The sequence below is a fragment of the Scyliorhinus torazame genome, chromosome 2, assembly GCF_047496885.1.
Source record: "Scyliorhinus torazame isolate Kashiwa2021f chromosome 2, sScyTor2.1, whole genome shotgun sequence".
In the NCBI taxonomy this organism is placed as follows: domain Eukaryota; kingdom Metazoa; phylum Chordata; class Chondrichthyes; order Carcharhiniformes; family Scyliorhinidae; genus Scyliorhinus; species Scyliorhinus torazame.
Window position 1 is genome coordinate 9,512,674 of NC_092708.1, and position 27,441 is coordinate 9,540,114.

The 27,441-nt window shown below is 53.0% G+C and overlaps 1 protein-coding gene across 10 annotated transcripts in view; it reads right to left on the minus strand.

Annotated features, from left to right (window-relative positions):
* Window positions 1-27,441, minus strand: part of tns1b (tensin 1b) — a 1,628,779-nt gene that overhangs the window by 236,933 nt on the left and 1,364,405 nt on the right. For all 10 annotated transcript variants that reach the window (XM_072468585.1, XM_072468574.1, XM_072468565.1 and 7 more), the window contains one exon: window positions 17,432-19,129. In XM_072468585.1, the coding sequence (XP_072324686.1) occupies window positions 17,432-19,129 (1,698 nt within the window). The remainder of the gene's footprint in view (window positions 1-17,431; window positions 19,130-27,441) is intronic.

Consider the following 27,441-nt stretch of genomic DNA (forward strand, 5'->3'; position numbering starts at 1 on the left):
TGAAGGCAAGCATGCCATATGCCTTCTTGACTACCTTCTCCACCTGTGTTGCCCCTTTCAATGACCTGTGGACCTGTACTCCTAGATCTCTTTGACTTTCAATATTCTTGAGGGTTCTACCATTCACTGTATATTCCCTACCTGCATTAGACCTTCCAAAATGCATTACCTCACATTTGTCCGGATTAAACTCCATCTGCCATCTCTCCGCCCAAGTCTCCAAACAATCTAAATCCTGCTGTATCCTCCGACAGTCCTCATCGCTATCCACAATTCCACCAACCTTTGTGTCGTCTGCAAACTTACTAATCAGACCAGTTACATTTTCCTCCAAATCATTTATATATACTACAAAGAGCAAAGGTCCCAGCACTGATCCCTGTGGAACACCACTGGTCACAGCCCTCCAATTAGAAAAGCATCCTTCCATTGCTACTCTCTGCCTTCTATGGCCTAGCCAGTTCTGTATCCACCTTGCCAGCTCACCCCTGATCCCGTGTGACTTCACCTTTTGTACTAGTCTACCATGAGGGACCTTGTCAAAGGCCTTACTGAAGTCCATATAGACAACATCCACTGCCCTACCTGCATCAATCATCTTAGTGACCTCCTCGAAAAACTCTATCGAGTTAGTGAGACACGACCTTCCCTTCACAAAACCGTGCTGCCTCTCACTAATACGTCCATTTGCTTCCAAATGGGAGTAGATCCTGTCTCGAAGAATTCTCTCCAGTAATTTCCCTACCACTGAAGTAAGGCTCACCGGCCTGTAGTTCCCGGGATTATCCTTGCTACCCTTCTTAAACAGAGGAACAACATTGGCTATTCTCCAGTCCTCCGGGACATCACCTGAAGACAGCGAGGATCCAAAGATTTCTGTCAAGGCCTCAACAATTTCCCCTCCAGCCTCCTTCAGTATTCTTGGGTAGATCCCATCAGGCCCTGGGGACTTATCTACCTTAATATTTTTTAAGACACCCAACACCTCGTCTTTTTGGATCTCAATGTGACCCAGGCTATCTACACACCCTTCTCCAGACTCAACATCTACCAATTTCTTCTCTTTGGTGAATACTGATGCAAAGTATTCATTTAGTACCTCGCCCATTTCCTCTGGCTCCACACATAGATTCCCTTGCCTATCCTTCAGTGGGCCAACCCTTTCCCTGGCTACCCTCTTGCTTTTTATGTACGTGTAAAAAGCCTTGGGATTTTCCTTAACCCTATTTGCCAATGACTTTTCGTGACCCCTTCTAGCCCTCCTGACTCCTTGCTTAAGTTCCTTCCTACTTTCCTTATATTCCACGCAGGCTTCGTCTGTTCCCAGCCTTTTAGCCCTGACAAATGCCTCCTTTTTCTTTTTGATGAGGCCTACAATATCTCTCGTCATCCAAGGTTCCCGAAAATTGCCGTATTTATCCTTCTTCCTCACAGGAACATGCCGGTCCTGAATTCCTTTCAACTGCCACTTGAAAGCCTCCCACATGTCAGATGTTGATTTGCCCTCAAACATCCGCCCCCAATCTATGTTCTTCAGTTCCCGCCTAATATTGTTATAATTAGCCTTCCCCCAATTTGGCACATTCATCCTAGGACCACTCTTATCCTTGTCCACCAGTACTTTAAAACTTACTGAATTGTGGTCACTGTTACCGAAATGCTCCCCTACTGAAACATCTACCACCTGGCCGGGCTCATTCCCCAATACCAGGTCCAGTACCGCTCCTTCCCTAGTTGGACTTTCTACATATTGTTTTAAGAAGCCCTCCTGGATGCTCCTTACAAACTCCGCCCCGTCTAAGCCCCTGGCACTAAGTGAGTCCCAGTCAATATTGGGGAAGTTGAAGTCTCCCATCACCACAACCCTGTTGTTTTTACTCTTTTCCAAAATCTGTCTACCTATCTGCTCCTCTATCTCCCGCTGGCTGTTGGGAGGCCTGTAGTAAACCCCCAACATTGTGACTGCACCCTTCTTATTCCTGATCTCTACCCATATAGCCTCACTGCCCTCTGAGGTGTCCTCCGCAGTACAGCTGTGATATTCTCCCGAACCAGTAGCGCAACTCCGCCTCCCCTTTAACATCCCCCTCTATCCCGCCTGAAACATCTAAATCCTGGAACGTTTAGCTGCCAATCCTGCCCTTCCCTCAACCAGGCCTCTGTAAGGGCAACAACATCATAGTTCCAAGTACTAATCCAAGCTCTAAGTTCATCTGCCTTACCCGTAATACTTCTTGCATTAAAACATATGCACTTCAGGCCACCAGACCCGCTGTGTTCAGCAACTTCTCCCTGTCTGCTCTGCCTCAGAGCCACACTGTCCCTATTCCCTAGTTCTCCCTCAATGCTCTCACCTTATGACCTATTGCTCCCGTGCCCACCCCCCTGCCTCCTGTCTGTGTCTGATTGTCTGACTATTGATGGTCCATCTCCATCAGTCGCACTCCTTTCAGAATGAGCTGTATCCTCAGTGCCTCCTTTTCCCCATATCACTCAATCCCACCCCCACCTTCTCCCTCTACCTCACCTTTCATTTAAATTCATTTTGGCTGGGCCGGCATTTACTGCCCCTCCCTAATTGCCCTTCCGAAGATGGCGGTGAGCTGCCTTCCTGAACCACTGCAGTCCCTGCGGTGTAGGTACACCCACTGTGCTGTTAGGCAGGGAATTCCAGGATTTTGACCCAGTGACAGTGAAGGAACGGCGATATATTTCCCAGTCATGGTAGTGAGTGACTTAGAAGGGAACCTCCAGGTGGTGGGGTTCCCAAGTATCTGCCGCTCTTGTCCTTCTCGATGGGAGTGGTGGTGGGTTTGGAAGGTGCTGATTTGAATGTTGGTGGAAGGGGGAGCAATCAAGCGGGCTGCTTTATCCTTGATGGTGTCAACCTTCTACCCAGGCAAGTGGAGAGTATTCCATCACACTCCTGACCTGTGCCTTGTAGATGGTGGACAGGGTTTGGGGAGTCAAGAGGTGAGTTATTTGCTGTGGGATTCCGAGCCTCTGACCTCCTCTTGTCGCCACAGTATTAATGTGGTTAGTCCAGTTTTGTTTCTGGTTAATGGTAACTCCCAGGATGTTGATTGTGGGGGATTCAGCGATAGGAATGCCATTGTATGTCGCAGGGCGATGGTTAGATCCTCTCTTGTAGGAGATGGTTATTGCCTGGAACTTGCCTGGCACAAATGTTACTTGCCACTTGTCAGCCCAAGACTCACCCAACTTCACTCCCATATCCCTCAATCCACACTCCCCAACTTCTCCCCATATCCCTCAATCGCAACTGTCCACCTTCTCCCCATATCCCTCAATCCCAAACACTCACCTTCTCTCCATATCCCTCAATCCCAACGCCTCAACTTCTCTCCATATCCCTCAATCCCAACTCCCCAACTTCTCCCCATATCCCTCAATCCCAACTCTCCACCTTCTCCCCATATCCCTCAATCCCAAACAACCACATTCTCTCCATAACCCTCAATCCCAACTTCTCCCCATGTCCCTAAATCCCAACTCTCCACCTTCTCCCCATATCCCTCAATCCCAAACACCCACTTTCTCTCCATATCCCTCAATCCCAACTCTCCACCTTCTCTCCATATCCCTAAATCCCAACACCCACCTTCTCTCCATATCCCTCAATCCCAACTCTCCACCTTCTCCCCATATCCCTAAATCCCAACACCCACCTTCTCTCCATATCCCTCAATCCCAACTACCCAACTTCTCTCCATGTACCTCAATCCCAGCTCCCCAACTTCTCTCCATGTCCCTCAATCGCAACTCACCACCTTCTACCCATATCCCTCAATCCCAACACTCCACCTTCTCTCCATATCCCTCAATCACAACACCCACCTTCTCTCCATATCCTTCAATCCCAACTCTCCACCTTCTCCCCATTTCCCTCAATCCCAACACCCACCTTCTCTCCATATCCCTCAATCCCAACACCCACCTTCTCTCCATATCCCTCAATCCCAACTCTCCGCCTTCTCCCCATTTCACTCAATCCCAACTCCCACCTTCTCTCCATAACCCTCAATCCCAACACCGACCTTCCCTCCCATATCCCTCAATCCCAACACTCCACCTTCTCCCCATATCCCTCAATCCCAACTCTCCACCTTCTCTCCATATCCCTCAATCCCAACTCTCCACCTTCTCTCCATATCCCTTAATCCCAACTCTGCACCTTCCCTCCATATCCCTCAAACCAAACACCCACCTTCTCTCCATATCCCTCAATCCCAACTCTCCACCTTCTCCCCATATCCCTCAATCCCAACACCCACCTTCCCTCCCATATCCTTCAATCCCAAACACCCACCTTCTCTCCATATTCCTCAATCCCAAGTCGCCAACTTCTCTCCATGTCCCTCAATCCCAAACACCCAACTTCTCCCCACATCCCTCAATCCCAGCACCCACCTACCCTCCCATATCCCTCAGTCCCAAACACCCACCTTCTCTCCATATCCCTCAATCCCAAACACGGACCTTCTCTCCATATCCCTCAATCCCTAACACCCACCTTCTCTCCATATCCCTCAATCCCTAACACCCACCTTCTCCCCATATCCCTCAATCCCAACACCCACTTTCTCCCCGTATCCCTCACATCCCAACACCCACCTTCCCTCCCATATCCCTCAATCCCAACACTCCACCTTCTCCCCATACCCCTCAATCCCAACTCCCCAAGCTCTCTCCATATCCCTCAATCCCAAACACCCACCTTCTCTCCATATCCCTCAATCCCAAACACCCACCTTCTCTCCATATCTCTCAATCCCTAACACCCACCTTCTCTCCATATCCCTCAATCCCTAACACCCACCTTCTCTCCATATCCCTCAATCCCAACTCTCCACCTTCTCCCCATATCCCTCAATGCCAACACCCACCTTCCCTCCCATATCCCTCAATCCCAACTCTCCACCTTCTCCCCATATCCCTCAATCCCAACACCCACCTTCCCTCCCATATCCCTCAATCCCAACTCTCCACCTTCTATCCATATCCCTCAATCCTAATACCCACCTTCTCTCCATATCCCTCAATCCCAACTCTCCACCTTCTCCCCATATCCCTCAATCCCAACTCTCCACTTTCTCCCCATTTCCCTCAATCCCAAACACCCAACTTCTCTCCAGATCCCTCAATCCCAACTCCCCAACTTCTCCCCATATCCCTCAATCGCAACTCTCCACCTTCTCCCCATATCCCTCAATCCCAAACACCCACCTTCTCTCCATATCCCTCAATCCAAACTCCTCAACAACTCCCCATATCCCTCAATCCCAACTCTCCACCTTCTCCCCATATCCCTCAATCCCAAACACCCACCTTATCTCCATATCCCTCAATCCCAACTCCCCAACTTCTCCCCATATCCCTCAATCCCAACTCTAAACCTTCTCCCCATATCCCTCAATCCCAAACACCCACCTTCTCTCCATATCCCTCAATCCCAACTCCTCGACTTCTCTCCATATCCCTCTATCCCAACTCCCCAACTTCTCCACATATCCCTCAATCCCAACTCTCCACCTTCTCCCCATAATCCCTCAATCCCAAACACCCACATTCTCTCCATATCCCTCAATCCCAACTCACCAACTTCTCCCCATATCCCTAAATCATAACTCTCCACCTTCTCCCCATATCCCTCAATCCCAAACACCCACTTTCTCTCCATATCCCTCAATCCCAACTCTCCACCTTCTCTCCATATCCCTCAATCCCAACACCCACCTTCTCTCCATATCCCTCAATCCCAACTCCCCAACTTCTCCCCATATCCCTAAATCATAACTCTCCACCTTCTCCCCATATCCCTCAATCCCAAACACCCACTTTCTCTCCATATCCCTCAATCCCAACTCTCCACCTTCTCTCCATATCCCTCAATCCCAACACCCACCTTCTCTCCATATCCCTAAATCCCAAAACCCACCTTCTCTCCATATCTCTCAATCCCAACTCTCCACCTTCTCCCCATATCCCTAAATCCCAACACCCACCTTCTCTCCATATCCCTCAATCCCAACTTCTCTCCATGTCCCTCAATCCCAGCTCCCCAACTTCTCTCCATGTCCCTCAATCCCAACTCTCCACCTTCTACCCATAACCCTCAATCCCAACTCTCCACCTTCTCTCCACATCCCTCAATCCCAACACCCACCTTTTCTCCATATCCCTCAATCCCAACTCTCTACCTTCTCCCCATTTCCCTCAATCCCAACACCCACCTTCTCTCCATATCCCACAATCCCAACACCCACTTTCTCTCCATATCCCTCAATCCCAACTCTCCGCCTTCTCCCCATTACACTCAATCCCAACTCCCACCTTCTCTCCATAACCCTCAATCCCAACACCAACCTTCCCTCCCATATCCCTCAATCCCACAACTCTCCACCTTCTCCCCATATCCCTCAATCCCAACTCTTCACCTTCTCTCCAGATCCCTCAATCCCAACACCCACCTTCTCTCCATATCCCTAAATCCCAACCCTGCACCTTCTCTCCATATCCCTCAATCCCAACACCCACCTTCTACCCATATCCCTCAATCCCAACTCTCCACCTTCTCCCCATATCCCTCAATCCCAACACCCACCTTCCCTCCCATATCCCTCAATCCCAAACACCCACCTTCTCTCCATATCCCTCAATCCCAAACACCCACCTTCCCCCCATATCCCTCAATCCCAACACCCACCTTCTCCTCGTATCCCTCACATCCCAACTCTCCACCTTCTCCCCATATCCCTCAATCCCAACACCCACCTTCCCTCCCATATCCCTCAATCCCAACTCTCCACCTTTTCCCCATATCCCACAATCCCAACACCCACCTTCCCTCCCATATCCCTCAATCCCAACACTCCACCTTCTCCCCATATCCCACAATCCCAACTCCCCAACTTCACTCCATATCCCTCAATCCCAAACACCCACATTCTCTCCATATCTCTCAATCCCAAACATCCACCTTCTCTCCATATCTCTCAATCCCTAATACCCACCTTCTCTCCAAATCCCTCAATCCCTAACACCCACCTTCTCTCCATATCGCTGAATCCCAACTCTCCACCTTCTCCCCATATCCCTCAATCCCAACACCCACCTTCCCTCCCCTATCCCTCAATCCCAAACACCCACCTTCTCTCCATATCCCTGAATCCCAACTCTGCCCCTTCTCTCCATATCCCTCAATCCCAACACCCACCTTCTCTCCATATCCCTCAATCCCAACTCTCCACCTTCTCCCCATATCCCTCAATCCCAACACCCACCTTCCCTCCCCTATCCCTCAATCCCAAACACCCACCTTCTCCCCATATCCCTCAATCCCAACACCCACCTTCCCTCCCATATCCCTCAATCCCAAACACCTACCTTCTCTCCATATCCCTCAATCCCAAATACCCACCTTCTCTCCATATCCCTCAATCCCAAACACCCACCTTCTCCCCATATCCCTCAATCCCCACACCCACCTTCTCCTCGTATCCCTCACATCCCAACTCTCCACCTTCTCCCCATATCCCTCAATCCCAACACCCACCTTCCCTCCCATATCCCTCAATCCCAACTCTCCACCTTCTCCCCATATCCCTCAATCTCAACTCCCCAACTTCACTCCATATCCCTCAATCCCAAACACCCACATTCTCTCCATATCCCTCAATCCCAAACATCCACCTTCTCTCCATATCTCTCAATCCCTAATACCCACCTTCTCTCCAAATCCCTCAATCCCTAACACCTACCTTCTCTCCATATCGCTGAATCCCAACTCTCCACCTTCTCCCCATATCCATCAATCCCAACACCCACCTTCCCTCACATATCCCTCAATCCCAACTCTCCACCTTCTCTCCATATCCCTCAATCCCACACCCACCTTCTCTCCATATCCCTGAATCCCAACTCTGCATCTTCTCTCCATATCCCTCAATCCCAACACCCACCTTCTCTCCATATCCCTCAATCCCAACTCTCCACCTTCTCCCCATATCCCTCAATCCCAACAACCACCTTCCCTCCCCTATCCCTCAATCCCAAACACCCACCTTCTCTCCATATTCCTCAATCCCAACTCCCAACTTCTCTCTGTGTCCCTCAATCCCAAACACCCACCTTCTCCCCATATCCTTCAATCCCAACACCCACCTTCCCTCCCATACCCCTCAATCCTAAACACCCACCTTCTCTCCATAGCCCTCAATCCCAAACACCCAGCTTCTCTCCATATCCCTCAATCCCAAACACCCACCTTCTCCCCATATCCCTCAATCCCAACACCCACCTTCTCCCCTTATCCCTCACATCCCAACACCCACCTTCTCTCCATATCCCTCAATCCCAACACCCACCTTCTCTCCATATCCCTCAATCCCAACTCTCCGCCTTCTCCCCATTTCACTCAATCCCAACTCCCACCTTTTCTCCATAACCCTCAATCCCAACACCGACCTTCCCTCCCATTTCCCTCAATCCCAACTCTCCACCTTCTCCCCATATCCCTCAATCCCAACTCTCCACCTTCTCTCCATATCCCTCAATCCCAACACCCACCTTCTCTCCATATCCCTAAATCCCAACCATGCACCTTCTCTCCATATCCCTCAATCCCAACACCCACCTTCTCTCCATATCCCTCAATCCCAACTCTCCACCTTCTCCCCATATCCCTCAATCCCAACACCCACCTTCCCTCCCATATCCCTCAATCCCAAACACCCCCCTTCTCTCCATATCCCTCAATCCCAAACACCCACCGTCCCCCCATATCCCTCAATCCCAACACCCATGTTCTCCCCGTATCCCTCACATCCCAACTCTCCACATTCTCCCCATATCCCTCAATCCCAACATCCACCTTCCCTCCCATATCCCTCAATCCCAACTCTCTACCTTCTCCCCATATCCCTCAATCCCAACTCCCCAACTTCTCTCCATATCCCTCAATCCCAAACACCCACCTTCTCTCCATATCCCTCAATCCCAAACATCCACCTTCTCTCCATATCTCTCAATCCCTAACACCCACCTTCTCTCCAAATCCCTCAATCCCTAACACCCACCTTCTCTCCATATCCTTCAATCCCAACACCCAAAATCTCTCCATATCCCTCAATCCCAACTCTCCACCTTCTCCCCATATCCCTCAATCCCAACACCCACCTTCCCTCCCATATCCCTCAATCCCAACTCTCCACCTTCTCCCCATATCCCTCAATCCCAACTCCCCAACTTCACTCCATATCCCTCAATCCCAAACACCCACATTCTCTCCATATCCCTCAATCCCAAACATCCACCTTCTCTCCATATCTCTCAATCCCTAATACCCACCTTCTCTCCAAATCCCTCAATCCCTAACACCTACCTTCTCTCCATATCGCTGAATCCCAACTCTCCACCTTCTCCCCATATCCATCAATCCCAACACCCACCTTCCCTCCCATATCCCTCAATCCCAACTCTCCACCTTTTCCCCATATCCCACAATCCCAACACCCACCTTCCCTCCCATATCCCTCAATCCCAACTCTCCACCTTCTCCCCATATCCCACAATCCCAACTCCCCAACTTCACTCCATATCCCTCAATCCCAAACACCCACATTCTCTCCATATCTCTCAATCCCAAACATCCACCTTCTCTCCATATCTCTCAATCCCTAATACCCACCTTCTCTCCAAATCCCTCAATCCCTAAAACCCACCTTCTCTCCATATCGCTGAATCCCAACTCTCCACCTTCTCCCCATATCCCTCAATCCCAACACCCACCTTCCCTCCCCTAACCCTCAATCCCAAACACCCACCTTCTCTCCATATCCCTGAATCCCAACTCTGCCCCTTCTCTCCATATCCCTCAATCCCAACACCCACCTTCTCTCCATATCCCTCAATCCCAACTCTCCACCTTCTCCCCATATCCCTCAATCCCAACACCCACCTTCCCTCCCCTATCCCTCAATCCCAAACACCCACCTTCTCTCCAGATTCCTCAATCCCAACTCGCCAACTTCTCTCCATGTCCGTCAATCCCAAACACCCACCTTCTCCCCATATCCCTCAATCCCAACACCCACCTTCCCTCCCATATCCCTCAATCCCAAACACCTACCTTCTCTCCATATCCCTCAATCCCAAATACCCACCTTCTCTCCATATCCCTCAGTCCCAAACACCCACCTTCTCCCCATATCCCTCAATCCCCACACCCACCTTCTCCTCGTATCCCTCACATCCCAACTCTCCACCTTCTCCCCATATCCCTCAATCCCAACACCCACCTTCCCTCCCATATCCCTCAATCCCAACTCTCCACCTTCTCCCCATATCCCTCAATCCCAACTCCCCAACTTCACTCCATATCCCTCAATCCCAAACACCCACATTCTCTCCATATCCCTCAATCCCAAACATCCACCTTCTCTCCATATCTCTCAATCCCTAATACCCACCTTCTCTCCAAATCCCTCAATCCCTAACACCTACCTTCTCTCCATATCGCTGAATCCCAACTCTCCACCTTCTCCCCATATCCATCAATCCCAACACCCACCTTCCCTCCCATATCCCTCAATCCCAACTCTCCACCTTCTCTCCATATCCCTCAATCCCACACCCACCTTCTCTCCATATCCCTGAATCCCAACTCTGCATCTTCTCTCCATATCCCTCAATCCCAACACCCACCTTCTCTCCATATCCCTCAATCCCAACTCTCCACCTTCTCCCCATATCCCTCAATCCCAACACCCACCTTCCCTCCCCTATCCCTCAATCCCAAACACCCACCTTCTCTCCATATTCCTCAATCCCAACTCCCAACTTCTCTCTGTGTCCCTCAATCCCAAACACCCACCTTCTCCCCATATCCTTCAATCCCAACACCCACCTTCCCTCCCATACCCCTCAATCCTAAACACCCACCTTCTCTCCATAGCCCTCAATCCCAAACACCCAGCTTCTCTCCATATCCCTCAATCCCAAACACCCACCTTCTCCCCATATCCCTCAATCCCAACACCCACCTTCTCCCCTTATCCCTCACATCCCAACACCCACCTTCTCTCCATATCCCTCAATCCCAACACCCACCTTCTCTCCATATCCCTCAATCCCAACTCTCCGCCTTCTCCCCATTTCACTCAATCCCAACTCCCACCTTTTCTCCATAACCCTCAATCCCAACACCGACCTTCCCTCCCATTTCCCGCAATCCCAACTCTCCACCTTCTCCCCATATCCCTCAATCCCAACTCTCCACCTTCTCTCCATATCCCTCAATCCCAACACCCACCTTCTCTCCATATCCCTAAATCCCAACCATGCACCTTCTCTCCATATCCCTCAATCCCAACACCCACCTTCTCTCCATATCCCTCAATCCCAACTCTCCACCTTCTCCCCATATCCCTCAATCCCAACACCCACCTTCCCTCCCATATCCCTCAATCCCAAACACCCCCCTTCTCTCCATATCCCTCAATCCCAAACACCCACCGTCCCCCCATATCCCTCAATCCCAACACCCATGTTCTCCCCGTATCCCTCACATCCCAACTCTCCACATTCTCCCCATATCCCTCAATCCCAACATCCACCTTCCCTCCCATATCCCTCAATCCCAACTCTCTACCTTCTCCCCATATCCCTCAATCCCAACTCCCCAACTTCTCTCCATATCCCTCAAACCCAAACACCCACCTTCTCTCCATATCCCTCAATCCCAAACATCCACCTTCTCTCCATATCTCTCAATCCCTAACACCCACCTTCTCTCCAAATCCCTCAATCCCTAACACCCACCTTCTCTCCATATCCTTCAATCCCAACACCCAAAATCTCTCCATATCCCTCAATCCCAACTCTCCACCTTCTCCCCATATCCCTCAATCCCAACACCCACCTTCCCTCCCATATCCCTCAATCCCAAACACCCACCTTCTCTCCATGTCCCTCAATCTCAAACACCCACCTTCTCCCCATATCCCTCAATCCCAACACCCACCTTCCCTCCCATATCCCTCAATCCTAAACACCCACCTTCTCTCCATATCCGTCAATCCCAAACACCCACCTTCTCCCCGTATCCCTCACATCCCAACTCTCCACCTTCTCCCCATATCCCTCAATCCCAACAGCCACCTTCCCTCCCATATCCCTCAATCCCAACTCTCCACCTTCTCCCCATAAACCTCAATCCCAACTCCCCAACTTCTCTCCATATCCCTCAATCCCAACACCCACCTTCCCTCCCATATCCCTCAATCCCAACACCCACCGTCCCTCCCATATCCCTCAATCCCAAGATTCTAGAATCCATTGTTAAGGATGAGATTTCTAAATTCTTGGAAGTGCAGGGTCGGATTAGGACAAATCAGCATGGATTTAGTAAGGGGAGGTCGTGCCTGACAAACCTGTTAGAGTTCTTTGAAGAGATAACAAATAGGTTAGACCAAGGAGAGCCAATGGATGTTATCTATCTTGACTTCCAAAAGGCCTTTGATAAGGTGCCTCACGGGAGACTGCTGAGTAAAACAAGGGCCCATGGTATTCGAGGCAAGGTACTAACATGGATTGACGATTGGCTGTCAGGCAGAAGGCAGAGAGTTGGGATAAAAGGTTCTTTTTCGGAATGGCAACCGGTGACGAGTGGTGTTCCGCAGGGTTCAGTGTTGGGGCCACAGCTGTTCTCTTTATATATTAACGATCTAGATGACGGGACTGGGGGCATTCTGGCTAAGTTTGCCGATGATACAAAGATAGGTGGAGGGGCAGGTAGTATGGAGGAGGTGGGGAGGCTGCAGAAAGATTTAGACAGTTTAGGAGAGTGGTCCAAGAAATGGCTGATGAAATTCAACGTGGGCAAGTGCGAGGACTTGCACTTTGGAAAAAAGAATAGAGGCATGTACTATTTTCTAAACGGTGACAAAATTCATAATGCTGAAGTGCAAAGGGACTTGGGAGTCCTAGTCCAGGATTCTCTAAAGGTAAACTTGCAGGTTGAGTCCGTAATTAAGAAAGCAAATGCAATGTTGTCATTTATCTCAAGAGGCTTGGAATATAAAAGCAGGGATGTACTTCTGAAGCTTTATAAAGCATTAGTTAGGCCCCATTTAGAATACTGTGAGCAAATTTGGGCCCCACACCTCAGGAAGGACATACTGGCACTGGAGCGGGTCCAGCGGAGATTCACACGGATGATCCCAGGAATGGTAGGCCTAACATACGATGAACGTCTGAGGATCCTGGGATTATATTCATTGGAGTTTAGGAGGTTGAGGGGAGATCTAATAGAAACTTACAAGATAATGAATGGCTTAGATAGGGTGGATGTAGGGAAGTTGTTTCCATTAGCAGGGGAGACTAGGACCCGGGGGCACAGCCTTAGAATAAAAGGGAGTCACTTTAGAACAGAGATGAGGAGAAATTTCTTCAGCCAGAGAGTGGTGGGTCTGTGGAATTCATTGCCACAGAGGGCGGTGGAGGCCGGGACGTTGAGTGTCTTCAAGACAGAAGTTGATAAATTCTTAATTTCTCGAGGAATTAAGGGCTATGGAGAGAGAGAGGGTAAATGGAGTTGAAATCAGCCATGATTGAATGGTGGAATGGACTCGATGGGCCGAATGGCCTTACTTCCGCACCTATGTCTTATGGTTTTATGGTCTAATCCCAAACACCCACCTTCTCCCCATAACCCTCAATCCCTAACACCCACCTTCTCTCCATATCCCTCAATCCCAACTCCCCAACTTCTCCCCATGTCCCTCAATCCCAACTCGCCAACTTCTCTCCATATCCCTCAATCCCAAACACCCACCTTCTCCCCATAACCCTCAATCCCTAACACCCACCTTCTCTCCATATCCCTCAATCCCAACTCTCCACCTTCTCCCCATAACCCTCAATCCCTAACACCCACCTTCTCTCCATATCCCTCAATCCCAACTCCCCAACTTCTCCCCATGTCCCTCAACCCCAACTCCCCAACTTCTCTCCATATCCCTCAATCCCAAACACCCACCTTCTCCCCATAACCCTCAATCCTTAACACCCACCTTCTCTCCATATCCCTCAATCCCAACTCTCCACCTTCTCCCCATATCCCTCAATCCCAACACCCACCTTCCCTCCCATAGCCCTCAATCCCAACTCTCCACCTTCTCTCCATATCCCTCAATCCCAACACCCACCTTCTCTCCATATCCCTCAATCCCAACTCTCCACCTTCTCTCCAGATCCTCAATCCCAACACCCACCTTCTCTCCATATCCCTTAATCCCAACACCCACCTTCTCCCCATATCCCTCAATCCCAACACCCACCTTCTCTCCATATCCCTCAATCCCAACTCTCCATCTTCTCCCCATATCCCTCAATCCCAACACCCACCTTCCCTCCCATATCCCTCAATCCCAACTCTCCACCTTCTCCCCATATCCCTCAATCCCAACACCCACCTTCCCTCCCATATCCCTCAATCCCAACTCTCCACCTTCTCCCCATATCCCTCAATCCCAACACCCACCTTCCCTCCCATATCCCTCAATCCCAACTCTCCACCTTCTCCCCATATCCCTCAATCCCAACTCTCCACCTTCTCTCCATATCCCTCAATCCCAACTCCCCAACTTCTCTCCATATCCCTCAATCCCAAAGACCCACCTTCTCCCCATAACCCTCAATCCCGAACACCCACCTTCTCTCCATATCCCTCAATCCCAACTGTCCACCTTCTCCCCATATCCCTCAATCCCAACACCCACCTTCCCTCCCATATCCCTCAATCCCAACTCTCCACCTTCTCTTCAGATCCTCAATCCCAACACCCATCTTCCCTCCAGATCCTCAATCCCAACTCCCCAACTTCTCTCCATATCCCTCAATCCCAAACACCCACCTTCTCCCCATAACCCTCAATCCCTAACACCCACCTTCCCTCCCATATCCCTCAATCCCAACTCTCCACCTTCTCCCCATATCCCTCAATCCCAACACCCACCTTCCCTGCCATATTCCTCAATCCCAACTCTCCAGTTTCTCCCCATATCCCTCAATCCCAAACACCCACCTTCCCTCCATATCCCTCAATCCCAACTCCCCAACTTCTCTCCAAATCCCTCAATCCCAACTCTCCACCTTTTCCCCATATCCCTCAATCCCAAACACCCACCATCTCTCCATGTCCCTCAATCCCAACTCTCCACCTTCTTCCCATATCCCTCAATCCCAACACCCACCTTCTCTCCATATCCCTCAATCCCAACACCCACCTTCTCTCCATATCCCTCAATCCCAACTCCCTAACTTCTCTCCATGTCCCTCAATCCCGACCAACTCACCTACCCCCATCTCAATCCCTATTCCCCGTCAATCCCCCTGTCAGTGACAGATTTACCCTGATTTTCCTCCAAATGTCCTCATTTTGAACCTGGATTACACTGGATGAAACGTTCCCGGGATTAACTATCTCCCATTTCCTGCACCGTTTTAACACCTCCGGCTGCTCCACCTCCTCTCTGTCGCCTCTTTGCCAGGGATTGACTGGAATGCTGCTGGGAGTGCGATGGGGGTTGGACGCTGCCCTGGTAGCCAGTTGCGAATCTAATTGGTGAGGAGATGCTGTGAGGCCACGCCCCATTGGAAACTGGGAGGAGCCACTGGTGATGGGTAATTTGTCGGACTTAAAATAATGCTTGGTTCTAGATAATGGTGACATGAGTTGGCATTTCCTGATGATCTGTGTTCGGATTGGATGATCATTATGAGGACTATGGGTTGTTTTAATCCCCAGAATAGACGCTGAAGATGGAAGACCTAAATGTTTACCAAGCCCTACTCACCACAGACCACACTGTCATCCCTCCAACACTGTCAACATAGACTCTCCTCTCAAAGCACATTCCAAAATAAACCTCTACTCAATATCCAGCTTAAACAGAAAACCTCCATCTCAAAACTCTCCCTCCTCCCTGGATCCCATCGTGATCAAGCCAAGGCTGATCGCAGCACCACCCACTCAAACTTACTCCCCATCATGCCGCTCAACTGTGACCTCCTCCCCTCCCTCAAACTGTGACCTGCTCCCCTCCCTCACTCCCTCAAACTGTGAGACCCCTCCCCTCCCGTACTCCCTCAAACTGTGAGACTCCTCCCCCTCACTCCCTCAAACTGTGAGACCCCTCCCTTCCCTCACTACCCTAAAACTGGGGGGCTCCTCCCCTCCCTCACACCCATCAAACTGTGACCTCCTCCCCTCCCTCAAACTGTGACCTCCTCCTCTCCCTCAAACTGTGAGGCCCCTCCCTTCCCTCACTACCCTAAAACGGGGGGGCTCCTACCCTCCCTCACACCCCTCAAACTGTGAGACTCCTCCCCTCCCTCACACCCTTCAAACTGTGAGACTCCTCCCTTCCCCCACTACCCTAAAAGTGGGTGACTCCTCCCCTCACTCAATCCCCTCAAACCTAGACTCCTCCCCCTCACTCCCCTCAAACTGTGAGACTCCTCCCCTCCCTCACTCCCTCAAACTGTGAGACTCCTCCCTTCCCCCACTACCCTAAAAGTGGGGGGCTCCTCCCCTCCCCTCAAACTGAGGGACTCCTCCCCTCCCTCACTCCCCTCAAACTGTGTGACTCCTCCCCTCCCTCACTCCCCTCAAACCGTGAGACCTATCCCCTCCCTCACTCCCCTCAAACTGTGTGACTCCTCCCCTCACTCAATCCCCTCAAACCTAGACTCCTCCCCCTCACTCCCCTCAAACTGTGAGACTCCTCCCCTCCCTCACTCCTCTCAAACATAGACTCCTCCCCCCTCACTCCCCTCAAACTGTGAGACTCCTCCCCCCCTCACTCCCCTCAAACTGTGAGACTCTTCCACTCCCTCACTCCCCCCTCAAACGGTGAGATTCCTCCCCTCCCTCACTCCCCTCAAACTGTGAGTCTCCTCCCCTCTTTCACACCCTCAAACTGTGAGACTATTCCCTCACCTCCCTCAAACTGGGGGGCTCCGCCCCCCCCCCTCACTCCCCCAACCTAAAGCCCAATCACAACTTTCTGATTCATCTCAACCTCTCACCTAGATGCCACCTGCCCTGTGGGACTGGGCCCTTCCCCTGGGGTCCCTGCCCTGTGGGACTGGGCCCTCCCCTGGGGTCCTGCCCTGTGGGACTGGGCCCTTCCCCTGGGGTCCTGCCCTGTGGGACTGGGCCCTTCCCCTGCGGTCCTGCCCTGTGGGCCTGGGGCCTTCCCCGGGGGCCTGCCCTGTGGGACTGGGCCCTTCCCCTGGTGTCTGCCCTGTGGGCCTGGGGCCTTCCCCGGGGGCCTGCCCTGTGGGACTGGGTAATTCGCCGGGGGTCCTGCCCTGTGGGGTAAAGGAGCACGCTGCTATTTCTTACCTGCCACTCGATGAGCGACCAGTCCCTCCAAGTTGTAATGTTCTTCCTCGGGCATTCTGGTGATGCCATCAAAACTGGCAGATTTCACTGGCACCTGTGACTGAGATGGCGGGGAGTAGGAAGCAGAAATAGGTCCACTGTGCAATACAAATGGTGGCACTGGGGATGAGGCTTTATTCGGGCCTTGGCCGTAACTTCTCGGTGTGGTGGTTGCTGACTGCGGCTGCTGGCTGGGGTGGCCATACGCTGGGTAATAGACCCCTGCAGGGCTCTGACGTTGCTCCTGTGGTACGGTAATACCCAGAAGATAATTGTCCACGTTCCTCTGGTCAGGGCCTGACGAGGCCTGATGGACCAGGTCAGTCGTGTATGTCAATGGTTGGCTCGGGGGAAACACGTCGGCTGCCATGATGCTGTGAGTGTTGTCAAAGGAGTTTAACGGTCTTTGGATGGCCCCTCGATGATCTGACGAGCTGAGTTGCGATGGGGGCTGCTTTTCCATCCTTGGCTCACTCTGAAACCTCTGTGCCTCAGAGAAAGAAGGATCCAAGCCCAGCATGAGCAGGTTGAGGCTGTTGATGGACTGTTCAATCTCCTGCTGAGAGCTCATCCTTGGGAACTCTGGGACGGTGTGGCTTTGCAGGATCGGCTCAGAGGCGCTATGCTGTGGGCTCTGAGTTCGTAAAGGGCTGCCGGGGCCTTCGAGCATCCCATTGGCCTGTGGGTAGGATGGAGACCAGATCCCCTGCTGCTGCCAGGTGGTCAGGCCTCTCTGAACTGCGTCGCGACTGCTGGTGCTGCGAGCTGGGGTCTGGGGCAAATTGGAGACAAGCTCACGTCTGGAGCTGTCAGGCACGCTGAACGACTGAGATCTGTACATCCCACCAGGGCCAATGGGATAGGACTGCTGGACAACAGCAGTTTGAGGCTGCTGGACACTGCTTGGCATGGTGTACGTAACATGCTGAGGGGTGGACATGACAGGGACTAAGTGGCTTGAGGAGTTCTGAAATTGGCCTGCCTGGGTTAAGCTGTTGCTCCTTGGGATGTTCATGGTGGAACTAATTCCAGCCAGGTGTGACTCGCAGAATCCATCCTTCTGCAGCTTGCCAATTCCATTGTAACTTGGTGGCCCGTTGGATACAAGCAAGGCCTGGCCCACCTGAGGAGGCTCGTGGTAACCCGTCTCAGCCATTGCCATGGGGTAAGCGCCCTCAAAGGAGGAGAGTGTTCCCACACTGTCGATGCTGTTCAGGTCATGGTTGGGCAAGTCATCGTCCAGAATGTCAGTTTCCCGCTCCACGTTGGCCATGGGCACATCTCCGTTGACGTGCACCTGGGCAGGAACCAGCACGTGGCGCGTTCCTGCCGAGGTAGCCAGGCCGGATGCCCCGTTGGGCATCGGTGCCTTGCTGTCCAGTCCAAAGCCACTGAGCAGCCTGTCAAGCTCCCGCCTCTCCTCGGCCGTTATGCCCTGGTTACTGGGCGGTGCTGGCGGCTCGTCAGTCTTGTCAGTTTTGGTGGAGGCAGTGGAGTTTCCTGAGTCGCTGCTCACCGACAGGGTGTGTTCAATATGATTGGGCACCCCGGGTAAGGGAATGCCGTTGGCAGTGACTGGGATGGTTGGCCCATCGGTTGAGTTTTTCTTCTTTAGTTTGGCATACAGACTCCCGTCCAGCGGCCCCGGGGTGTACACATCTACAAAAGCAAAATGCAAACACGTCAGTCATCTGATAAGAACAGGGAGCGGGAGTGGGCAATTCAGCCCCTCCATTCAATTCAACCCTGTCTGATCCCCTCTCTCCCTCAAACCCGAACACCGCCCAGTCCACCACACGAACCTGCCTCCCATCCATTGACTCCATCTACACCTCCCGCTGCCTGGGGAAAGCGGGCAGCGTAATCAAAGACCCCTCCCACCCGGCTTACTCACTCTTCCAACTTCTTCCATCGGGCAGGAGATACAGAAGTCTGAGAACATGCACGAACAGACTCAAAAACAGCTTCTTCCCCACTGTCACCAGACTCCTAAATGACCCTCTTATGGACTGACCTCATTAACACTACACCCTGTATGCTTCACCCGATGCTGGTGTTATGTATTTACATTGTATATGTTGTGTTGCCCTATTATGTATTTTCTTTTATTCCCTTTTCTTTCCATATACTTAATGATCTGTTGAGCTGCTCGCAGAAAAATACTTTTCATTGTCCCTCGGTACACGTGACAATAAACAAATCCAATCCACAACCCTTCAATCCATTGCTAATTCGATCAGATGATTAGTTGAGTGTTAAAGATTGAGCAGGACAAGGGGACGGACTCCTCTTCTCTTCACAGTTGCACTGTGTGAGTGTGTCCTTCAAAAACACAGCACTTCCAACAGCGCAGCATTCCCTTAATCCAGCACTGGGAGCGTCAGCCTGGATTGTGTGCTCAAAGATCCAGAGTGGGTCTTGAACCCACACAACTTTCGATTCAGACACAGGTCCTACTTTCTAAAGGAGCAGGGCGAGAGGGAAGAGGTCAGGGATATACAGATATAATAGGATGGAATTTGCTGGAGGGATAACGTTGTGGGAAAGACACTCAACATTTTTAATGAAAAAAATCATCCGCCCAATTGTGGTGAAGAAGAGATTCCCCGTGAATTGCAAACTGTCACAAGTTGCTGGATGATTTGTTCTGTTCCAATGTTCACTTTACAAAACGGTATCAAAAAAAAGTCAACTTTCAAGTTGAAAAATTATATTTTTCCTTTTTCCTTAATCCGATTTTTCTTTACCCCTTTTTATTTGTTTTTCCCTTTCTGATTTGATTCACATTCGCCCCAGTTCTTCCTCTATTCCTGACTCTTTAACTTTGGTTCTGGAGTCTCCGGTATTCCAGCCGTGTGATTCTCGGCCGCGCGCCATTCACTGGCAGCGGGATCCTATCTTCCCGCCGCTTTGTCGATGGAATTCCCCATCGAAACCATCCCACTCCGCCGGGAATCCCGCTGGCCGGGGGGGGGGGGGGGATTGTGCTGCCAGCGGGAAAAGTGAATCCCGACAACTGGAAAATTGCAGCGCAGGTTAAGGAGATAAGCTCCGAGTCCCGTCATTCACTCAAGCCGCAGATGTCACATTGCCCTTGGGCCACACACTGATCATTTTGTCGGCACAAACAAAGATGTTCCGAGCTTAAGCGCGCAAGAAAATGTCGAATGACCAGAGCAGGTTTTGCGATGCCCGTCCCAGCTAATTGCAGCACAATAAATTTGGCCTGAGAGTATTTAAAGGGTTACGCACTCCACACAGTCCCGCTCCCAGCTCGCCCTCCGGACTGTGTGCAGGAACGTAGCATGATACCATTTTGCCAAAAATAAATTCACTTTTCCACCTTCACGGTGCGTAATGGAAACCGACGCAAAGCCTCTGTCGGCGTTACAGGCCGAACCGCATAGCCTGCCCCCCCCCCACCCCCCCCTCGCAAAAACAAAACGCCAGTAACTTTTCCAATACCGCCCCCCGCCCCCCCCCCCCCCCGCAAACCCTGATAAAGGGCTAAACTGAAAAAAACCACGTAACTGCAAAGTTAACGGGGAGCTGGAACTGAGTCAAAGGGAAAAATCCCCAACAGCACCTCCAAGCCTACCTCACCCGTGTCCTCTTTTACGTCTCAAAGCAGAACTTCTTTTCTATCCACGGACAAGTTGGCAGTTCTGGAAGGAATGGGACCAAACATCCACAACAGGGACAAAGGGAGAATAAGCTTGTGGGAGAAAGAGAGAGAGAGAGAATTCCGTTCCCACAGTAGCTATGCGTGAGTGGGAAGTTTGTTTCTGATGACTGTGCCTGTAAGGACTGCAGCCTCCACCTGGTATACACTTATCAACTCACAACTATGTGCTTGGGAGTGACACCAACTCCCTGAGAGCGAGTGCTGAATGGATCCGAAGAAACGCAACAGACTAAGGGAAGGAAAATCACTTTTTCCAATCTCCACAACACACACCCCAGCCAGGGAAAGGTCCCAACAATCAGCAGACTCGAATTTTCCAGCTGTCCGTTCCACAGGAAAAGCAAAGCTGGGGTGTTTTTTTATTCAAAGTGAAACTTTTTTTTTTTCAAGACGGTCGACATGATTCAGAGTTGTGGAATTTTATCGAAGGAAATAGGAGCTGGGACAGTGAAAACAAAACGTCCCAGGCACCAGATATCAACACGAACCATGTGTCACTGGATGAACCAACGAGAGCCAACACTCTGGCTGTGAGGTGGCATGAGTGCTCATGCGGCAGCAAAGAGAAGGTTTGGCAGAGAAAGGGGAGGGGAGCGAGGGCCACATCACACATTGTTTCATGGCACCAGTAGACGAGCCTGAAGGAATTGGCGGCGCTACTGATTTTGTACGACAATGTGATGTCCGCATTGGACTCCTGAAATGCCACATGGGGAAATGAGGTGCTTCCCTCCCACTGTGGATCTGAGTGAGCAGGGTGGGTGTGAGTGTGAGCAGGGTGGGTGTGAACAGGGTGGGTGTGAGTGAGCAGGGTGGGTGTGAGCAGAGTGGGTGTGAGCAGGGTGGGTGTGAGCAGGGTGGGTGTGAGCAGGGTGGGTGTGAGTGAGCAGGGTGGGTGTGAGCAGAGTGGATGTGAGCAGGGTGGGTGTGAGCAGGGTGGGTGTGAGTGGGCAGGATGGGTGTGAGCAGGGTGGGTGTGGGTGTGAGCAGGGTGGGTGTGGGGTGAGCAGTGTGGGTGTGAGTGTGCAGGATGGGTGTGAGTGAGCAGGGTGGGTGTGAGTGTGCAGGGTGGGTGTGAGTGAGCAGGGTGGGTGTGAGTGAGCAGGATGGGTGTGAGTGTGAGCAGGGTGGGTGTGAGTGAGCAGGATGGGTGTGAGCAGGGTGGGTGTGAGTGAGCAGGGTGGGTGTGGGTGTGAGCAGGGTGGGTGTGAGTGAGCAGGGTGGGTGTGGGTGTGAGCAGCGTGGGTGTGAGTGAGCAGGGTGGGTGAGAGTGAGCAGGGTGGGTGTGGGTGTGAGCAGGGTGGTGTGGGTGTGAGCAGGGTGGTGTGGGTGAGCAGGGTGGTGTTGGTGTGATCAGGGAGGGTGTGAGTGAGCAGAGTGATGTGAGTGTGAGCAGGTTGGGTGTGAGCAGGGTGGCGTGGGTGTGAGTGAGCAGGGTGGGTGTGAGTGTGAGCAGGGTGGATGTTGGTGAGCAGAGTGGTATGGGTGTGAGCAGGGTGGGTGTGAGTGAGCAGAGTTGTGTGGGTGTGAGCATGGTGAGTGTGTGTGAGCAGGGTGGGTGTGAGTGAGCAGGGTGGGTGTGAGTGAGCAGGGTGGGTGTGAGTGAGCAGAGTGGGTGTGAGTGAGCAGGGTGGTGTGGGTGTGAGCAGGGTGGGTGTGAGTGAGCAGGGTAAGTGTGCGTGAGCAGGGTGGGTGTGAGTGAGCAGGGTAAGCGTGAGTGAGCAGGGTGGGTGTGAGTGTGCACGGTGGGTGTGAGTGAGCAGGACGGGTGCAAGTGTGCAGAGTGGGTGTGAGTGAGCAGGGTGGTGTGGGTGTGAGCAGCGTGGGTGTGAGTGAGCAGGGTGGTGTGGGTGTGAGCAGGGCGGGTGTGAGTGAGCAGGGTGGTGTGGGTGTGAGCAGGGCGGGTGTGCGTGAGCAGGGTGGGTGTGGGTGTGAGCAGGGTGGTGTGGGTGTGAGCAGGGTGGTGTGGGTGTGAGCAGGGTGGGTGTGAGTGAGCAGGGTGGTGTGGGTGTGAGCAGGATGGGTGTGAGTGTGCAGGGCAGGTGTGGGTGTGAGCAAGCTGGTGTGGGTGTGAGCAGGGTGGGCGTGAGTGAGCAGGGTGGGTGTGAGTGAGCAGGGTGGTGTGGGTGTGAGCAGGGTGGGGATGAGCAGGGTGGGTGTGAGCAGGGTGGGTGTGTGCAGGGTGGGTGTGGGTGTGAGCAGGGTGGGTGTGAGCAGGGTGGGTGTGGGTGCGGGCAGGGTGGGTGTGAGCAGGGTGGGTGTGGGCGTGAGCAGGGTGTGTGTGAGCAGGGTGGGCATGGGTGTGAGCAGGGTGGGTGTGAGCAGGGTGGGTGTGAGCAGGGTGGTGTGGGTGTGAGCAGGGTGGGTGTGAGCAGGGTGGGTGTGGGTGTGAGCAGGGTGGGTGTGAGCAGGGTGGGTGTGGGTGTGAGCAGGGTGTGTGTGAGCAGGGTGGGTGTGGGTGTGAGCAGTGTGGGTGTGAGCAGTGTGGTGTGGTGTGAGCAGGGTGACTGTGAGCAGGGTGGGTGCAGGTGTGAGCAGTGTGGGTGTGAGCAGGGTGGGTGTGAGCAGGGTGGGTGTGAGCAGGGTGGGTGTGGGTGTGAGCAGGGTGGGTGTGAGCAGGGTGGGTGTGAGCAGGGTGGTGTGAGCAGGGTGGATGTGGGTGTGAGCAGGGTGGGTGTGAGCAGGGTGGGTGTGAGCAGGGTGGTGTGAGCAGGGTGGTGTGGGTGTGAGCAGGGTGGGTGTGAGCAGGATGGGTGTGAGCAGGGTGGTGTGGGCGTGAGCAGGGTGGGTGTGAGAAGGGTGGGTGTGAGCAGGGTGGTGCGGGTGTGAGCAGGGTGGGTGTGAGCAGGGTGGTGTGGGTGTGAGCAGGGTGGGTGTGAGCAGGGTGGTGTGGGTGTGAGCAGGGTGGGTGTGAGCTGGGTGGTGTGGGTGTGAGCAGGGTGGGTGTGAGCAGGGTGGGTGTGAGCAGGGTGGTGTGGGTGTGAGCAGGGTGGGTGTGAGCAGGGTGGTGTGGGTGTGAGCAGGGTGGGTGTGAGCAGGGTGGTGTGGGTGTGAGCAGGGTGGGTGTGAGCAGGGTGGTGTGGGTGTGAGCAGGGTGGGTGTGAGTGAGGAGGGTGGTGTGGGTGTGAGCAGGGTGGGCGTGAGTGTGCAGGGCAGGTGTGGGTGTGAGCAAGCTGGTGTGGGTGTGAGCAGGGTGGGTGTGAGTGAGCAGGGTGGGTGTGAGTGAGCAGGGTGGTGTGGGTGTGAGCAGGGTGGGGATGAGCAGGGTGGGTGTGAGCAGGGTGGGTGTGAGCAGGGTGGGTGTGGGTGTGAGCAGGGTGGGTGTGAGCAGGGTGGGTGTGGGTGTGAGCAGGGTGGGTGTGAACAGGGTGGGTGTGGGTGTGAGCAGGGTGTGTGTGAGCAGGGTGGGTGTGGGTGTGAGCAGGGTGGGTGTGAGCAGGGTGGGTGTGGGTGTGAGCAGGGTGGTGTGGGTGTGAGCAGGGTGGGTGTGAGCAGGGTGGGTGTGGGTGTGAGCAGGGTGGGTGTGGGTGTGAGCAGGGTGTGTGTGAGCAGGGTGGGTGTGGGTGTGAGCAAGGTAGGTGTGAGCAGTGTGGTGTGGTGTGAGCAGGGTGATTGTGAGCAGGGTGGGTGCAGGTGTGAGCAGCGTGGGTGTGAGCAGGGTGGGTGTGAGCAGGGTTGGTGTGAGCAGGGTGGGTGTGAGCAGGGTGGGTGTGGGTGTGAGCAGGGTGGGTGTGAGCAGGATGGGTGTGAGCAGGGTGGTGTGAGCAGGGTGGATGTGGGTGTGAGCAGGGTGGGTGTGAGCAGGGTGGTGTGAGTAGGGTGGTGTGGGTGTGAGCAGGGTGGGTGTGAGCAGGGTGGCGTGGGTGTGAGCAGGGTGGGTGTGAGAAGGGTGGGTGTGAGCAGGGTGGTGTGGGTGTGAGCAGGGTGGGTGTGAGCAGGGTGGTGTGGGTGTGAGCAGGGTGGGTGTGAGCAGGGTGGTGTGGGTGTGAGCAGGGTGGGAGTGAGCATGGTGGTGTGGGTGTGAGCAGGGTGGGTGTGAGCAGGGTGGGTGTGAGCAGGGTGGGTGTGAGCAGGGTGGTGTGGGTGTGAGCAGGGTGGTGTGGGTGTGAACAGGGTGTGTGTGAGCAGGGTGGGTGTGAGCAGGGTGGGTGTGAGCAGGGTGGGTGTGAGCAGGGTGGTGTGGGTGTGAGCAGGGTAGTGTGGGTGTGAGCAGGGTGGGTGTGAGCAGGGTGTGTTTGAGCAGGGTGTGTGTGAGCAGGGTGGGTGTGAGCAGGGTGGTGTGGGTGTGAGCAGGGTTGTGTGGGTGTGAGCAGGGTGGTGTGGGTGTGAACAGGGTGTGTGTGAGCAGGGTGGGTGTGAGCAGGGTGGGTGTGAGCAGGGTGTGTGTGAGCAGGGTGGGTGTGAGCAGGGTGGGTGTGAGCAGGGTGGTGTGGGTGTGAGCAGGGTTGTGTGGGTGTGAGCAGGGTGGTGTGGGTGTGAACAGGGTGTGTGTGAGCAGGGTGGGTGTGAGCAGGGTGGGTGTGAGCAGGGTGTGTGTGAGCAGGGTGGGTGTGAGCAGGGTGGGTGTAATGTGTTCCACGGTCTGGGACCCATGACCACAGTCGCACGTTCGGCCACCTCTCAGCTGCCACTCATGGGGCCGACGGTCACACTGTCCACTCTCTGTCCAGTTTCAGCTCAGTGTTGTGTGTGTGTCCCCCGCCCCACACCATTGAGTCCATATCGATAGCGCGTTGACAGCAACTCCTTCGATATCAGCTGCTCGCTCCCCAAACACAACCGGTTTCCAAACACTTCCTTGGTGATTTTTTAAAAAATCTTCATGAACGCCCAGTTCAACAAAGCTTGTGGCTATTTGCATCTTGCAGAACACGATGATAAATGTGGAACATACGGCTTGTTCATTCGCCCATTGATAAACCCAGGATCCTGTGACCTCAGACTTGTGACCTTCTGTTTCTGGTGTAGCGGCAATTGTTTTTTATTTTGATAATGTGTGCATCGCTAGGCCAGCATTTATTGCTCATCCCTGACATTGCTCTGGGTCTGGAGTCACATGTAGGGGAAGGACGGCCGATTTCCCTTCCTACAGGACATTAGTGACCCAGATGGGTTTTTACGACAATCGACACTGGTTTCATGGCCGCCATTCGACTATTAACTTGGGACTTTAAAAAAAAAATGAATTCAAATTTCACCAACTGCCCTGGTGGGCTTCGAACCCTGTTCCCCAGAGCGTTCCCCTGGGTGTCTGGGGTACTTGTCCAGTGACAGTACCACTGTGCCAGTGCCATGAAGAACGTGTGCCCGTATTCAGCAGCAGCTCTCAGTCAGGCATTGCCAGTCTATGAAGGCAGCTCCAGTCTTCAGCTGCTTCTGGAACCCAGGCTCAAGACTGGGTGTAAGTGCGAGGACCTCGAAGGGCAGTTTCCCCCCTCTGAAGTCAAGCTGCCTGCTGCGGGGAGCAGGATCTAAAACCTGCTCTCATCCAGCCTTTCAGAAACATATTCGGAGTGTGGAATGGACGTTTCCGGTTAACGTGGCGAGTTTCTGCTCAATGTGGATCAACGCTTGAATTAATTGACTGTGGAATGTTTTGTTACATTTTAAGGTTAAATAATGAAATGAAATGAAATGAAAACCGCTTATTGTCACAAGTAGGCTTCAATGAAGTTCCTGTGAAAAGCCCCTAGTCGCCACATTCCGGCGCCTGTTCGGGCACGCAGAGGGAGAATCGAGAATGTCCAATTCACCTAACAGCACGTCTTTCGGGACTTGTGAGAGGAAACCGGAGCACCCGGAGGAAACCCACGCAGACACGGGGAGTACGTGCAGACTCCGCACAGGCAGTGACCCAAGGCCAGAATTGAACCCAGGCCCCAGCAGTGGTTAGCACTGCTGCCTCATAGCGCCAACCATTGTGCCACCATGCCCCGAACTGATAACACTTCAAAGGGCATGTCAGAGTCAAGCACATTGCTGGAGGCACATGTAGGTCAGACCAGGTCGAGATGACAGATTTCCTTCCCTGAGGGACATTAGTGAACCAGATGGGTTTTTACAACAATAGTTTCATGACTTTCCACGGTGGGATTGAACTCGGGTCCCCAGCGTGATGCTGGGTCAATGCGACAATACCGCAACACCACCACTGCCCCTTCAGTCCAATCTTTATCTGTCCGCTCTCTCCCTGTTGGCCTGTCGGACTCTCTCTAACTCTCTCTCTCTGTGCTCCTGATCACTGTCCAGGGATCCCTGGGTTAGAGAGAGAGAGAGAGAGGGGAAA